We start from the raw sequence: 14,798 nt of genomic DNA, 5'->3' as shown, positions 1-14,798 counted from the left end.
TTTTGGTTGACCTCATCATTGCCTCGGCTTACTTTTGCTTCTCACTCTACCCTACCTCCTTGCAACCAATCAGAAGACTTTCTACAGCCATAATGCTTAGTGACGCCACACACACACACCCCACCCCTGGGAGAGCATCAGTCAGGAAGCAGCCCCACACTCCACGGCGTCTGACACTTCTCCACGGTGCCACGGAGTCATCTTATTCCTACGTCAATCAGATGGGAGTTTGGGAGGAGGGGAGGGGTCCGGTTCAGAGTAATCACCCCCTCTTTTCTCTACCAGAACTTGCAGAATCAGCCAAAGACTGGATGTCAAGGCCGGGAAAGACAAAGAAGGAGAAACCTGCAGAAAAACTTTATTCCCAGGCAGAGGAGACTGGGGAAGTTGCTGACGGGAGCCGGCTCCAGGGTAGGTAGCACCCCAACAGGGCACTGTCTCCCTCAGGCAGGGGGCAGGGAGGCCTCCGGAAGGCTTCACCCTGGGGTGCCCAGGTCCCGATTCTTCCAGTTCTGCCACCTTGCCTCTTTAGTGACCTCTCTGGGCATCTAATTGTAACCTCATCCATGACGGGAGGAAGCAAAGACATAAAACAATTGGAGGCAATCGGGGGTAGTGGAGAGAGAGCGGGACTGAGTCAAAACACCTGGATTTTAGTATTAATTCAGCCACTGTGACTTTGGGAAAGTTACTTCCATCCTTTGTACCTTCATTTCCTGCTTGTTAAAATAAGGGGTCGGGACTGTATATATGGTCTTTTAAGGTCCTTTCACAGATCTAAAATCCCAAGATGGATAACTCAGTATTTTCCTGGGTTTGCTTAAATAGGTAAATAGACATGTGCAAAGTAAAGGAGGCCTAAGGCATTGGTGGAAGCAATCAGCTCCCGTGGGATGAGAAGGGATTGGAATGGGGACTCCCAGAAGTCTGTAGGGAAGACTTCCTGGAGGAGATGATACTTCACCTTGAATACGAAGATTAGAGAGGAGTTGAGGAAGTAGAGAGGGCAAAGGATTTGAAAGCTGCACAGCTCTGGAGATTGTTAGATGAAAGGGACCTTGGAACTCATTGATTCCAACCCCCTCCTTTTATAGGACAGGGAAACTGAGGCCCAAAGATGGAAAATAACTTGTTCAAGGTCACAGAGTGTCAGAGCCAGGATTCAGTCTAAGTAACCTGGCAGGGCAGGGGACACGGATCCAGCCCCCTGACATTTTTGGGGGGAAGGGAAATAGCTTATAGACCAGGTAAACAGATTCATTTGGATAGATAGAAACATAGATATTCAGTGGAAGCATTGATTTTAAATACATTTCAAGGGTCTGGGCATTTGGAAGTAGGGAAGGGAAGAGAGAGCCAGCCTTCAGAAGCTGGAAGAGGCCACTCCCCATGGGATTAATCCTGAAAGTCCCTCCGACAGAGGTAGAGGAGCAGGGTCGGAGCCTACAAGGACAAGCTGGGGAAATGTTATGGGTTAGAAAAGAGAAAAGGCACAGAAGGGGACATACTTCCAGGGGGAGGAGAATGGGAAAGGGCTGAGGAAGCCCTGCTCCCAGCCAAGGCAGCTCCCTCCCTCCTAGCCACAATCCAAAGAAAACAGGCCAGGAGAAGGGGGAGATCATAGCCAGGAACCCTAAAAAAATGCAGATCTGGAATTAAAGAAAGAGTGGAGAAAGCAGGAGATGTAGGAGAAAAAGGCAGCGAGGACAGAGGGAAAGAGGCGGATATAAAGAGGAGGAGAGAGAGAGGGTAAGGAAAAGAGAGGTATAAGAGGGGAAAGAGAAAATGAGAAAAAATAGGTGAGAGAGCAAGAGATGGAGGAGAGAGAGAAAAGGAGGGAAGGAAGGAAGGAAAGGAAGAAGGAAGGAAGAACATGGAAGAGAGAAAGAAGAAAAAAGGAAGGAAGGACGAAAAAGAAAGAAAGAAAGAAAGAAAGAAAGAAAGAAAGAAAGAAAGAAAGAAAGAAAGAAAGAAAGAAAGAAAGAAAGAAATGAAAGAAATGAAAGAAAGAGAAAGAAAGAAAGAAAGAAAGAAAGAAAGAAAGAAAGAAAGAAAGAAAGAAAGAAAGAAAGAAAAAGGAAAGGAGAGTGAAAAGGGGGGAAGGTAAGGAGAAAAGCAAAGAGCAAGACAGACAGGTGAGGGAGAGATGACACAAAGAGAAAGCAGAACTCAAGACCATTTGGTGCCCAATGGCCTATTGGAGCTAGATTCCATCTTCGGCCACATCTGTGGAACAGTGGTTACCTGGGGTGGCTTCCCATCCCCCTGGCCCCCTCCCCAGGCCACAGGATCTCTCACATACACCCCGCAGCAGACCAAGGTTTGGGGGGGGTATCAAGGAGACAAGGGGTTATTGTGGGGTGAGGTATTTGGGAAGCAGCAGTTGGGGGGAGCCTTGGGAAGGGATGTTGCCAAGAGGATGAACCAGGCCTGGGACAGAGTTCCTTTTCATGGGGGCCGGCTGTGAAGGCCTCTTTCCAGGTTAGGGGGAGGGGTGGGGAACAATCCAGTGGTTAGTATCCTGTGGTGTGAAGGCAAGGGGAAAGTTAGGAAAGGCTAGGAGAGGGGTCAGAGGCATTTCCTGGGATGAGAGGACTCCCCCCGCCAAAAAAAAAGAAGCAAAGCAAGCAAGATGATGGGGTCATGAGCCACCCGAGGTCACATAGCAGTTTTGTAACCTGATCAGCCTTGACTATAGGTAGGGAGGCAATTATCTACTCTGGATGGTGGGAAGTTCTCCAGGGAGGCCTCTGGCCGAAAAGAATCTTCCCCCATCAGCCTGGCCTAATGCCTGAGTGTCCACCATTAGCATCCCCCTCTCTAGGGTCCCCTATGAAAAAAAATTAGCAATGTATTATTACAAGTGCTGCATACTTTCCCATCCAACTTCCTTCATTAACAATTGATAGAGGGGGCAGCTAGGTGGTGCAGTGGATAAAGCACCAGCCCTGGATTCAGGAGGACCTGAGTTCAAATCTGGCCTCAGACACTTGACACTTACTAGCTGTGTGACCCTGGGCAAGTCACTTAATCTTCATTGCCTCCCCCAAAAAAACTAATTGATAGAAACTGGGGAAACAGAGTACCAGAGAGGGTAAAGGACTTACCCAAGGCTACACAACAAATAGCAGAGCCTATACTGGAATCTAAGACTTCTGATTCCCAGGCCAGGTCACTGGCTTCCAGATGATCTAGAACAAGGAGACTTTGACTGAAGTTGTGGCTTTGCTACTTACTAGCAGTGGGACCCTGAGCATGTTACTTTCTCAGGGTATCAATTTCATCATTTGTAAAATGGAAATTATAATATTTGCCCTGCCTACCTTAATGAGTAGTCATGAAAGAATCACTTTATAAGTCCTTAACCTGCTATTAGAAATAGGAGTCGAGGGGGCAGCTAGGTGGCGAAGTGGATAAAGCACTGGCCCTGGTTTCAGGAAGACCTGATTTCAAATCTGGTCTCAGATGATTGACACTTACTAGCTGTGTGACCCTGGGCAAATCACTTAACACCCCCCTCCCCGTTGCCCCACAAAAAACCAAACCATCAAACAAGAAATAGGAGTCGTTATTCTAGCTACATCAAGCCTCACTGGCTTGATGCAGTCCTCAGCCATCAACATAAGTGCGAGTTAATTTCTAGGATGGGCTTGTTTTCCACAGTAGCTCACTGAGAGATAGGCTGGCAAGGGATGAAAGAGTTGTCAAGACAAGGTAGGTAGAAGAGGAAGGCTTGGGTTTGAGGGGCTATCACTGGGGACCCCAGACAACTGAAGAAGAATTAAGGTGAGAGAGGAGAGAAGAAAGAACAGGAGAGGAAGCAGGTGAGAGGGAAGAGGACAGAGAAAAATGCCGTGAAAAGAGAGGAGAGAATCAGGTGGACTCAGAAAGAATAAAAGTCTGGGGGCAGCTCGGTGGTGCAGTCGATAAAGCACCAGCCCTGGATTCAGGAGGACCTGAGTTCAAATCTGGGCTCAGACACTTGACACATACCAGCTGTGTGACCTTGGGCAAGTCACTTAACCCTCATTGCCCCGCCAAAAAAAAAAAAGAAAGAAAGAATAAAAGTCAAAGAGAAGAGGCAGAAGAGAGGGAAGAGAAGGGAAGAAAGAGCTTAAGGGGAGGAAAGGGGAGAAGAGGATTTATATTGGGGAAAAGAGCCCTGGGCTACGAGTCACGAGACTTGGATACTAGTCCCAACTCTACAAAAAACTAGCTGTGTGACCTTGCAAGTCACTCCATCCATATCTCTGCGAACCTCTGTAAAATGAGAGGGTTGAAATTCATAACCCCTGAGGCTCCTTTCTATTCTACCATTCTGGTTTCCAAGGTCCCTTTTAGCTCCAGCATTCTGGGTTCTAGGTTTTAATAATATCCCTTACAATCCTATGCTCTTAGGAGACATGGTGAAGAGAGCACTGGACTTGAATTCAGGAAGACCTGAGTTCAAACCCAACTTGTGTGACTCTTGAACAAGCTACTCTCTGTACCTCAGTTTCTTCATCTATAAAATGGAGACAATAAAAGCATCTAACCCCCCAGAGTTGTCGTGAGGACAAGATGAGATCTCTGCAAATCGCTTTGCAAGTCTTAAAGCCCCAGCTCTTCTTGTTCTAAGGTCTTTTCTGGCTCTGACAATCTACACACTGTGTTTTAAGGTCCCTTGCTGTTCTCACACAGTCTAGGTTTGTTCTAAGGTCCCTTTCAGCTGTGGCATTTGATGGTCTGAGATCCATCGCAACTGCAATATTCTATGTCCTTAGGTCCCTCCCAGCTCTGACACTCAGATTCTGAGTCAAGCCATGGCTGGGGGTTGGGAAGGGGGGGAGGGCAGGGATGAAGAACAAACTACCCCATGTGGCTTTGGGCCAAGCATGCAAACAAGCCCTCTTCCCCACCGAAGCTCCCCTGGACATTGGTCACATGGATCTCCAACAATATCTATCCTCCCCCAGATGACTTCTGCCTGCCTGAGTGGGACAACATTCTGTGCTGGCCTGCGGGAGTGCCGGGCAAGGTGGTGGCAGTGCCCTGCCCCGACTACATCTACGACTTCAACCACAAAGGTACCCCCACCTCCCACCTCAGCCCAGCTAGCGGCTTTCACCTCAGCTGGAAGCAGGGTGAAGAGCGCTAGGGGTGAGAGCCAGCCCTGTTTGCAGGTGCAGAGCTACCTTTCCTGGAACCTGCTTTCTTCCCTGCCTTCTCTCTCTTACTTCCCTGTCATTTTTCTTTCTCCCTTCTCTCTGCTCTTCTCTTTCTTCTCTCCTCCTTCCCCTCACTCTGTTCTTTCCCTTTCTCTCCTATCATCTCTGTTCTCTCTTCCCTCCCTCCTTTTTCTCCTCAATGCTCTCTCCTTTGTCCTCTCTTTCTTCTTCCTCCTCACTTCCCCCTTCTTTCCTCATCTCGTCCTTCTTTCCTTTCTTCTCTTTCTTTCTCCCCTTCCTTTCATCTCTCCCTTCTGTCTTCTTTCCTCATAAATAAATCAACCTTCTGGGGCAGCTAAGTGGCGCAGTGGATAGAGCACCGGCCCTGCATTCAGGAGGACCTGAGTTCAAATTCAGCCTCAGACACTTGACAGTTACTAGCTGTGTGACCCTGGGCAAGTCACTTAACCCCAACTGCCCCGCAAAAATAAATAAATAAATAAATAAATAAATAAATAAATAAATAAATAAATAAATAGTCATCCTTCTCTCCTTTCTTCTACTGCTTCTCTCCTCTCCCCTTTCCTTCCCTTTCAACTCTCTCTTCCTTTCTCTTCCCTCACTTCTGCCTCTTCTCTTTGATTTTTATTCTTTCTGAGTCCACCTGATTCTCTCCTCTCTCTCTTCATGGCATTTTCCCCTGTGTCCTCTTCCCTCTTATCAGCTGCCTCTCCTGTTCATTTTCCTCTCTCCTCTCTCACCTTAATTCTCCTTCAATCCTTCCTTGTTGTCCTTCCCACTACTCCCCAGATTACCTGTCCCCATAACTGAGTCATTTTCTGGAATCCCTTGGAGTTACTGGGCTGGACACACTCTGCCCTCTTTCATGCCTCACCAAGGAGGGGAGAGTGGGGAAGTGAGGAGGCAGTGCCAGTATGGGAAGGCTTTCTGGTAGAAGAATATTCCCCAGGAATCGGGAGGAATGGTCCCAGCTTCCTGCTGGCCCAACCCCTCACCCACAGGGCCTCCTGCTCCTTCTCCCTTCCTTGGCCAGGCCGAGCCTATCGGCGTTGTGACAGCAATGGCAGCTGGGAGCTGGTTCCTGGGAACAACCGGACATGGGCGAATTACAGCGAGTGTGTCAAGTTTCTGACCAACGAGACTCGGGAACGGGTACGTGTTTATGTCTTCATGCCCTGCCCTAAACTCTGACCCAAGACTTGGGCACCTTCCCTCCATGCCCAGTGAGGAACTTAGCTCTGAATCTGGAGAATTCCCCAGCCCCTCACTGACCCTTCCCCCTTGTTTTCTCCAGGGTTCTGACAACCGTGTCGTGTTCCTCTGTCCCTCACCAACTATGAATTAAGCTACCCAAAGATCACTTAAGATCCAGAGTCAAGGATGTACAGCTCAGTCCCTGAGGTCTCCCCTCACAGAATAGAAAGAAGTAGCCCCTGACTTCAGGGAGCCTCTGGTCTGAAGGAAAGACTCAGGCCCTTCCCTGACATACTACTGTCCTCAAGGAACTTACAGTCTAGAACTTGTGCATATTAAACACATAAGATAATGTATGAACAACTGGGAGATTTGGTGGTTCTAACTGTAAAAATGACAGGAATTTGGAGGAGAGAGCTCAATGAAGGTCAGAATAATTGGAGAAGGGGCAGCTAGGTGGCGCAGTGGATAGAGCACTGGCCCTGGATTCAGGAGTACCTGAGTTCAAATCTGGCCTCAGACACTTAATACTTACTAGCTGTGTGATCCTGGGCAAGTCACTTAACCCCAATTGCCTCACTAAAAAAAAAAATAATAATAATTGGAGAATGTCAGAGCTGGAGGGGCCCTTGGAACATGTCAGGGTAAGAAGGAACCATATTGAACAGCAGGGCTGGCAGGGACCCTATGGGGCAGGGAGGGGGAGGAGGAGGAGGAAGAGAAGGAGGGATCGAAAGTACACAGTTTGACCTATGTATGAGGCAAGTAGAGAGCAGCAGCTGAGGTGAAGTAAAGGGAAGGAGAGGAAGAGAGAGAAGGTTGGATGGAAGTTTGGGAGCCAGATTGTGGAGTGCCTCAAATGCTAGACTAATGGATGGGGTATTTGTCCTTTAATGGGCATCTGTTGAAGGTTCTTGAGCAAGTCATGAGCTTTAAAAAGTAGGGGACAGTCGGGTGAGATGCTATTTAGAGGCTTGTTGTTCTCCAAGAGGACTGGGACATCGAAGTGATGTCATGGTTTGCAGTGAATTGGATTTAATTGAGAGAGGGCTGTGCAAAGTCACCAGCCTCACTCTCTCCTCCAGAGCCATCTGGGGCCAAGAGGCTTAAGGTATCCTAGACACCTAGTTCTAATGCTGTCCATCTCTCCCCGTCCACCCCCACCAAGGATCCCTCTCAAACCTATTTCCAGCCCTACCTACAAAGGATCAGAGTATGTGGTAAATGGGGACCGCTGGGAACATTGTACATTGCCTAGAAAATCAAGAGGCTGCTCTGTCCCCCTATTTCTTTATCCCAGCAGAGTAAAGAACAGGTTGAAGTGAGATGGCGTAGAGATTGTGGGGAAGGGAAGGGTCAGCTCTATCCCTCTGTGCCACACATCTACTCATGGGGGGCTAGGGGGGGCATCTTCTCCTAAGGCCCCCGGGAGATAGTTCTCAGAGCTCCAATTTCCTGGGCCAATGTTTCTGTCCTGTCTTCTGGGCTCGGCACTGCCCCCTAGGACCCCCAAAAGACCATGAGCTGGTCCTAAGGTCCTGTCTTATTCCTCCCCTTTTCCTTCCCTGAGGTGACGAGTGGATGTCTCAAGTATTTCTCCGTTTTTCATAACTAGCACAGCCGCAAATGGGTTGGGGCAGGGGCGGGGGGGAGGGGGGGGGAGTTGAGGGGACGGTGCTAGGGAAAAGGGCCAGGTCCCTCCTATTCAAACTCTTCCAGAAAGGGTGAATTCACCACCATCCTCATCATTTACCTGCCTGCCTAGCCATATATACACTCTCTAAACATTAAGGCCTAACACTATTCTAGGCACTGAGAAAGACAAAAACTTTAGGGAACATACAATCCAGTAAGGAGATAAGGCACAAACATGGGCACAATACATAGTATTCCCTAATAACCGTCTGGATGTTCTTCCTAGTGTCTAACCTCAATTCCTCCAGCCCCAGCCAGAGTCCTGCTTCCTCTTGGGAAGGGGAAAGATAAGTCCAGGCTCCTTCACATCCAGGGTAGCCCTGAGGCTCAACCCTTTGTCCTTTTCTTTTTCTTCTTCCTTCTCTGTCTCTCTGTCCTGAATAATAACTCGCATTTCCTTTGGCACTTTCAGCTTTCTAAAGTACCTTCCTCAAAGCAATCCTTGTGAGATAAGGAGTAAAGGTGTCTGACTCACAGCTGGGACGGGAACCCAGCATAAGTGCCAGGCGTCGGGAGGAGGACCTGCCCTAGGGGACTTCCAAGGTGCTAACTAGCCAATATAATCCACACCTGTACTCGTGGGACAGGGCTAGGGGCCGGATGCTCCAACCCCTCGCTCTGACACCCCTCCATACCCCAGTCTGCAGAGCCCCATTGCCTGCCAAGGAACACACAGCGGGGATTTTCATGTCCCTTGTGGAGAGGCTAGGGAAAAGTGACTGCAATGAAGTAGGAAGAGAAGAGCGGGATGCGGGGCCTCCCCGGCCTGCTTTGGGGACCAGAACAACAGATTCATTCCTCTCCTCCCAGTCTGTGGCTGGGCTTCAGCCCCCCTCTTCTCCCCCTGACGGGAAGGCCCTGGTGGCCAGGCAAGCAGGCGGGGCTGGGCCTCTTGCCTCTGATTTATTTCCGAGGGCTTGGGGCAGGGCAAGAGGCCAAGAACAACAGCTTGGTTTTCCCTCCGCTCAGCATTCGGGCTGCGTCGTCCTTAATGAGCATCGCACAGCTACCAGCCGCTGGCGGGGCCCTCGCCTGCCCCACCTCCCCAGCTCTTCCCGGCCCCTCCCCTCCCCCTCTCCATCCCTAACTTCCCCCTCTCAAACTCAATGTCTCTTGAGCTCTGTCAGTCTCCCTATCTTGGCCTGATGTCTCTATCTCCCTCTGTGTGTCTCTCCCTTTTACTTGCTTTCTCTATCTCTGTTTCTTTGGGTATATTTCCTTGTCTCTGCCTCTCCTCATCTCTCTTTGACTCTCCATCCATCTTCCGTCTCTGTTGTCCTCTGCCTCCCCTGTCCCAATCTTTACATCTTAGAATCTACCTCAAGCCAATTCAGCAAACACTGATCACATGGCTTTGCTGTGACTGGTGCTGGAGATACAAAAGATGAACTTGACACAGATCCTGCTCCAAGGGGAGTAGGGGGAAAGGATAATTACACGAAAAACCCTGCTAGGAGGGAAGCTGAGATAAGTGAAAATGAAAGGTCCCGGCAAAGCCCCCCGGCCCCGGGGAAATGTGAGGACAGACCACCTCCAGAAAGTTGGGGGGGGGTGCGCGGGATGGACAGGAGGCTTCGGGGGACTTGTGTCAAGGAAGGTTTCATGAAAGAGAAGGCATCTGAGAGGAAAGAAGGGAGGGATTTCAATAGAAGAAGACGGGAGGGGGCGGGGTGGTGCATTACATTCCCAGCATGGGAGCAAATCTCAGCAAAGGCTTGGAGAGGAGAGAGAGCCATCTCTGTCCGTCTGTCTGCCTGCCCCCCCCCTCACCACCACCTACCTCTCCCTCTCCAGATTTCCCCTTCAGAGGGGGTCCAGGTCTTCCCCATGCCCAGATCAAAGGCACTAAGCCAAAAAACTCTACCTATACACAGCCTCTGCTGAGCTGGGTCACCCCGTCTGCCCTTTCTGTCTTCTGGTTTACAAGACTCCATCTTCCCTGATGAAATTTCCCCCAGTGCCCCAGTACTACCTGGCCAGACTCCCATTCCTTCTTTCCCAGCCCCTGATGTTGGCACCGGCCTCGCCGGTGGTGAGATTTCCAGGAAGGCCTGCTTAGCTACCACTGGGCAGGGAGGTGGGGAGAGCCCTGGCTCTCATGTGGTCCAGAACCTGAGATGAAGACGAAGGCTCGGGATCGCTGCCCGGTGACATCAGTCACCTCCTCCTCCTCCTCAGCTTTAGCATCAGGCCGGCCTCTGAGGGAGCAACTGAACACAGCGAGGCTAGGGAATAGGGATAACCCCCCAAGCTCTGGTTCTTGGAGATACTGGGGAAGCGCTGGGGGTCACCAGTCGGAAAGGGCAATCGAGAGGACTGACTTTGAGGAGACCCTTGTCTGAGAGGAACACAAGAAATAAGCATAAAACAAAAGCCCTGCTCAAAATTCTCTTCCTCCATGAAGTCTCCTGATTAATCCCTCCTGCCTCTCATCTCCCCAAACCATTTGGCATGCAGCCTACACCCTTATCTTCTTCCTGCTATCTTCTTCCTCCTTCCTTCTTTATATTTGTGTTTATATATATATATATGGCCATATAAATATATATATATGTCAGAATGTATACATGCATGTATATACACATATTCATATGTATATAAATATATGTTATAAAGATACTCTTACATGCCTGCAATCCCTGTGTCTGTTCCCCTACCTCTTCTCCAAAACAGGAACCTCCCTGAGAACAGGATTTATGCCTCCTCCTCCTTGAAGTTTCCCTGAGGATAAGATCCTTATCTCTTTCCTTCCTTAATGCTGGTCCTGATGTACTAGCACCATTTCCCTATAGCGACCCTAAATATGTCTGGCAGAGGCCCTGGTTATTCTTTTCCTACTGATTCTTTTTCTGTTTGCCCTTCAGGAAGTCTTCGATCGCCTTGGAATGATCTACACTGTGGGCTACTCCATCTCTCTGGGCTCCCTCACCGTGGCTGTGCTGATCCTGGGTTACTTCAGGTAAGGAACTGAAGCCTTAGCTACTGAGATCTAAGAGATCCCCATTTCCCACTCCCTAGATGCCTGGAACCCAACTGGATTGAAGTGAGATAATGTGGAGGTTATGGGGAAGGGAAGGGTCAGTGCTATCCCTTTGCATCAGAGAAAGGAAGTGGGGGAGGCAGGAGCCCAGAGTAGAGAATGTTATGCTGTGTGGCCTGAGAGCATGATAGTGGAAGATGTCTAGAAATATATATGGTGCCCATTAAGAAATTAAGAAATCACAATCCCATACCCATCACTGCTCAGCAAGTTGTAGACAAATCATCATGTGTAGATTCTGGGGGAAGCATTCAGGGGACACTCTCCAGAGCCTCCCTTATCTCCTAAGCGGACTTGCCCTGTAGAATTTTAGGCCCTGGAATTCTAACTGCCCTTTCTCTGATCCCTGAAAACTGCACTCCAAAAATGTAAGGTTCCCATCAAAGTAAGCCTGGTTTTCCCCTCATCTACTAAGACTTTCAGATGAAGATGTCACTGCCTCCTGAGTGTCCCATAATTTCTTTTTTTGGCAACAAGTTTCTCCTTGTTGGTCAGAATCAGACCTGGAATTGCAGTTGGTTCTCTCTACCTTCTTTTTGGAAAAAAAAAAAGTGGGGGAGGGATTTATCAGTAAGGCGATGCTGTGTACATATAGCACACATGCAATTCAATTCAGTCCCTCCTAGCTCTGGCATTTTCTGATCCTAAGATCCCATAAGAAGCTCAATTTGAGGCATTTGGGGATGAAAGGACCAGTGGGACACCACAAGGAGAAGAAAATTCCGAAAAGGGCAAGAATGTAAAACTCAACTGAATTCTGATTCATTCCCATTGTTTTCTCTGCTCAGGGAGGGAATGTGGTTTGTACATTTAGACCCATGAATTTATCTACATGATGGATGTTAAGATGCTTTGTTACTAAAGTGCTTTATAAATTCCAGTTGTTACTATTATTGTCACTGTTATTAATAGAATTACTTCAATACCACAGTATTTCCAAAGATCTGGGGTTTCATCAGGAGAGCCATTTTGGCTGCCAACCCAGTGTGGTGTGGCGAAAAGAAAGCTGGATTGAGAAACCGAGGACCTTGGTTTGAATCTCAGTTCTGTCCTTCCCTGGATGACCTTGAGCAAGTCATTCAAACTTCCTAGACCTCAATTTCTTCATCTATAAAGTGAGGGAGTTTCGTTGGATCATAGAGTTAGTCCTAGAAGTGACCTCAGAGGAAATCTAATCCAGCCTCCTCCTCATCTCATAAATGAAGAAACTGAGTCACAGAGAAATTAACACGCAGCTAGTAATCCAAGGTGGCAGTTGAACCTGGGTCTCCCTGTCTCCAGATGAACTGAGGTCTCTTCCAAAGCTAATAATCCCATGAATCCATAATCTACCTCCCAATCAATCAGTACACATTTATTAAGTTCCTGGTATGTGCCAGGGACTGTGCTAAGTGCCAAAAAGAGGCAAAAGGCAGTCTCTGGGGGCAGCTAGATGGCGCAGTGGATAGAGCACCAGCCCTGGAGTCAGGAGGACCTGAGTTCAAATCCAGTCTCAGACACTTACTTACTAGCTGTGTGACCCTGGGCAAGTCACTTAACCCCAACTGCCTCACTGAAAAAACAAAAACAAAACAAAAAAGACAGTCTCTGCCCTCAAGGAGCAGACATGCAATCTAACAAGGGAGATGACATTCAAATAAATATATACAGAGTGAGCTATATACAAGATAAAAAGGAAATACTTAGCAAAGGGGAAACACTGGAATTAAGAGGGATTGAGTAAGGCTTCCAGCAAGAGATGGGATACTACTTGTGACTTAGGAAACCAGGGAGGTGGGTAGTCAGAGTGGAGGAGGGAGAGTATTCCAAGCCTGGGAAACAGCCAAAGAAAATGCCCAGAACTGAAAGACAGAAGGTCTTGTTTGTGGAACAGCCAGGAGGCCAGTGTCACTGGATCAAAGCATACGTCTCATTAGACACATCTCATTAGACAATTATTCATTTCCTGTGGCCAAAATAAATCTCTCCCTCTGGTGATTACCCTTCCCAAACTTAGCTAAGCTCGTCCTCAGATGACAGACTCACCCTCCATCCACAGGCCTGTCCTTGAAGCCTTTCCAAACTGGTAGGAATTACCCATGCTTGTGCTCTGCTGGCTCAGCCTTCAATAACTGAGGACTCAATGTCAACTTCATCAACTTGATGTGAACAACTTCAACAATCCTGGACTTGATTTGGCATAAGGGCAGGGACTTAGGTGGAGGTTTACCGGAAGGCAAGTAGCATAGAATATGTAGTCTCCTCTTCATTATCCATGCAATGCACAGCTGATCCAGAAGCAGTGATTTTTTTTTTTTAATTTTGGCATGCTAGCCATCACTTTCCCCAGTAGATTAATCTTTCTTCCTATCTGGTTGGCTTGACCTAAGAGCCAAGGAAATGCTTCCTTAGAAAGGCACTTAACCAGGAGTCAAAGTCAACCAATCAACAAGCCTTTATTACTGTGTGCCAGGCACTGGGCATGATGCAAAGACAAGTGAAATTGTTCCTGCCTTCAAGGATCTTGCATTGTTATCTATAAAAAAAAAAGAAGAGAGAGAGAGAGAGAGAGAGAGAGAGAGAGAGAGAGAGAGAGAGAGAGAGAGAGCATTGTTATCTAGGAGATAATGTGCACATTAAATAAGGAAATACAAAATCAGCCTTAAAAAAGAACGAGTATTTATTTATTAAGACACTGTGCTAAGTGTTTTACATATATTGTCTCCCTTGATTCTCCCAATAGCCCTATGAGAGAGGTTCTGTTGTTATCCCATTTTGCAGGTGAGGAAACAGAGATTCTGAGTGGCTAATTGACTTTGCCCAGGCTCACACAGCTAAAAAGTGTCTTGAGGCAGGGTTCAAACCTAGATCTTCCTGATTCGCAGTCCAGTGCTCTATCTACTACACCACGCTGCCTTTGCCAGCCTTGGCTTATTCTGCTCTTTAATCTTGAACACTCCTGACACCAGTCCTGTAAGTGCCTCCCTTTTTTATTCCTCCTCAGCTGCCTATCCTTCCTCCCTTCTTCTGAACTTGTCTTTTTAAAATCTGAGTTGGTCAGTGCGAGATAAGTGGTTCATTGGATAGAAGGCTGGACCCAAAGCCAAGAAGACCTGAATTTACATCCTGTCTTAGATACTTCCTAACTGTGTGACCCTCAAGCAAGTCAACCTTTAACCTCTCCCAACCTCAGTTCCCTCATCTGTAAAATAGAGTTACTAGTAGTACTTACCTCATAGGGTTGTTGTGAGGATCAAAAATGAGGTAAGATATGTCGAGCCCTTTGTAAACTCTAAAACATTGTTTAAATGCTAGATATTAATGAGTGCTCTGTGTATCCATGTCATTCTCTTTTATCTGCTCCCCCATTTCTTTCCTTCTTTATAAGGATTATTTGTGTGTATCCTCAGAAGTTGATTTTTTAGCATTCCTAATCCCTCCAGCTAGTTCTCCCAGAAGAATGTCATTCCATTAAATACTACCTATCTTCTCTCCAAATATTTTCAAAACCTAGGGTTATATGTCAGACTTGCCACTAACTTCTAAAATGGAGTCACCATTCCCCCACCTCTTCAGATTTCCTTCACTTTTACTTCAGCAGCTTCTCCTTTGTTAGTCAGAATTAGGTCGAGAATAGTGATTCCTCTTCTTAGTTCCTCCACTTTTGGAAGGATAAAATTAATACTAAAGTATTCATTCATTGTTTTCCTTTTAGGATAGAG

The 14,798-nt window shown here is 47.7% G+C and overlaps 1 protein-coding gene across 1 annotated transcript in view; it reads left to right on the top strand.

The window, feature by feature from the left end:
* PTH1R (parathyroid hormone 1 receptor) overlaps positions 1-14,798 on the top strand; it is a 65,721-nt gene that overhangs the window by 33,798 nt on the left and 17,125 nt on the right. Inside the window, 4 exon segments of the mRNA XM_043978560.1 lie at positions 286-411; positions 4,956-5,066; positions 6,202-6,320; positions 10,922-11,016. Coding sequence (XP_043834495.1) covers positions 286-411; positions 4,956-5,066; positions 6,202-6,320; positions 10,922-11,016 — 451 coding nt within the window.

Source organism: Dromiciops gliroides, chromosome 1 (assembly GCF_019393635.1).
Source record: "Dromiciops gliroides isolate mDroGli1 chromosome 1, mDroGli1.pri, whole genome shotgun sequence".
Classification (NCBI taxonomy): Eukaryota; Metazoa; Chordata; class Mammalia; order Microbiotheria; family Microbiotheriidae; genus Dromiciops; species Dromiciops gliroides.
Note: the sequence above shows the minus strand (reverse complement) of the source record. Positions and strands in the feature narration are given on the sequence as shown.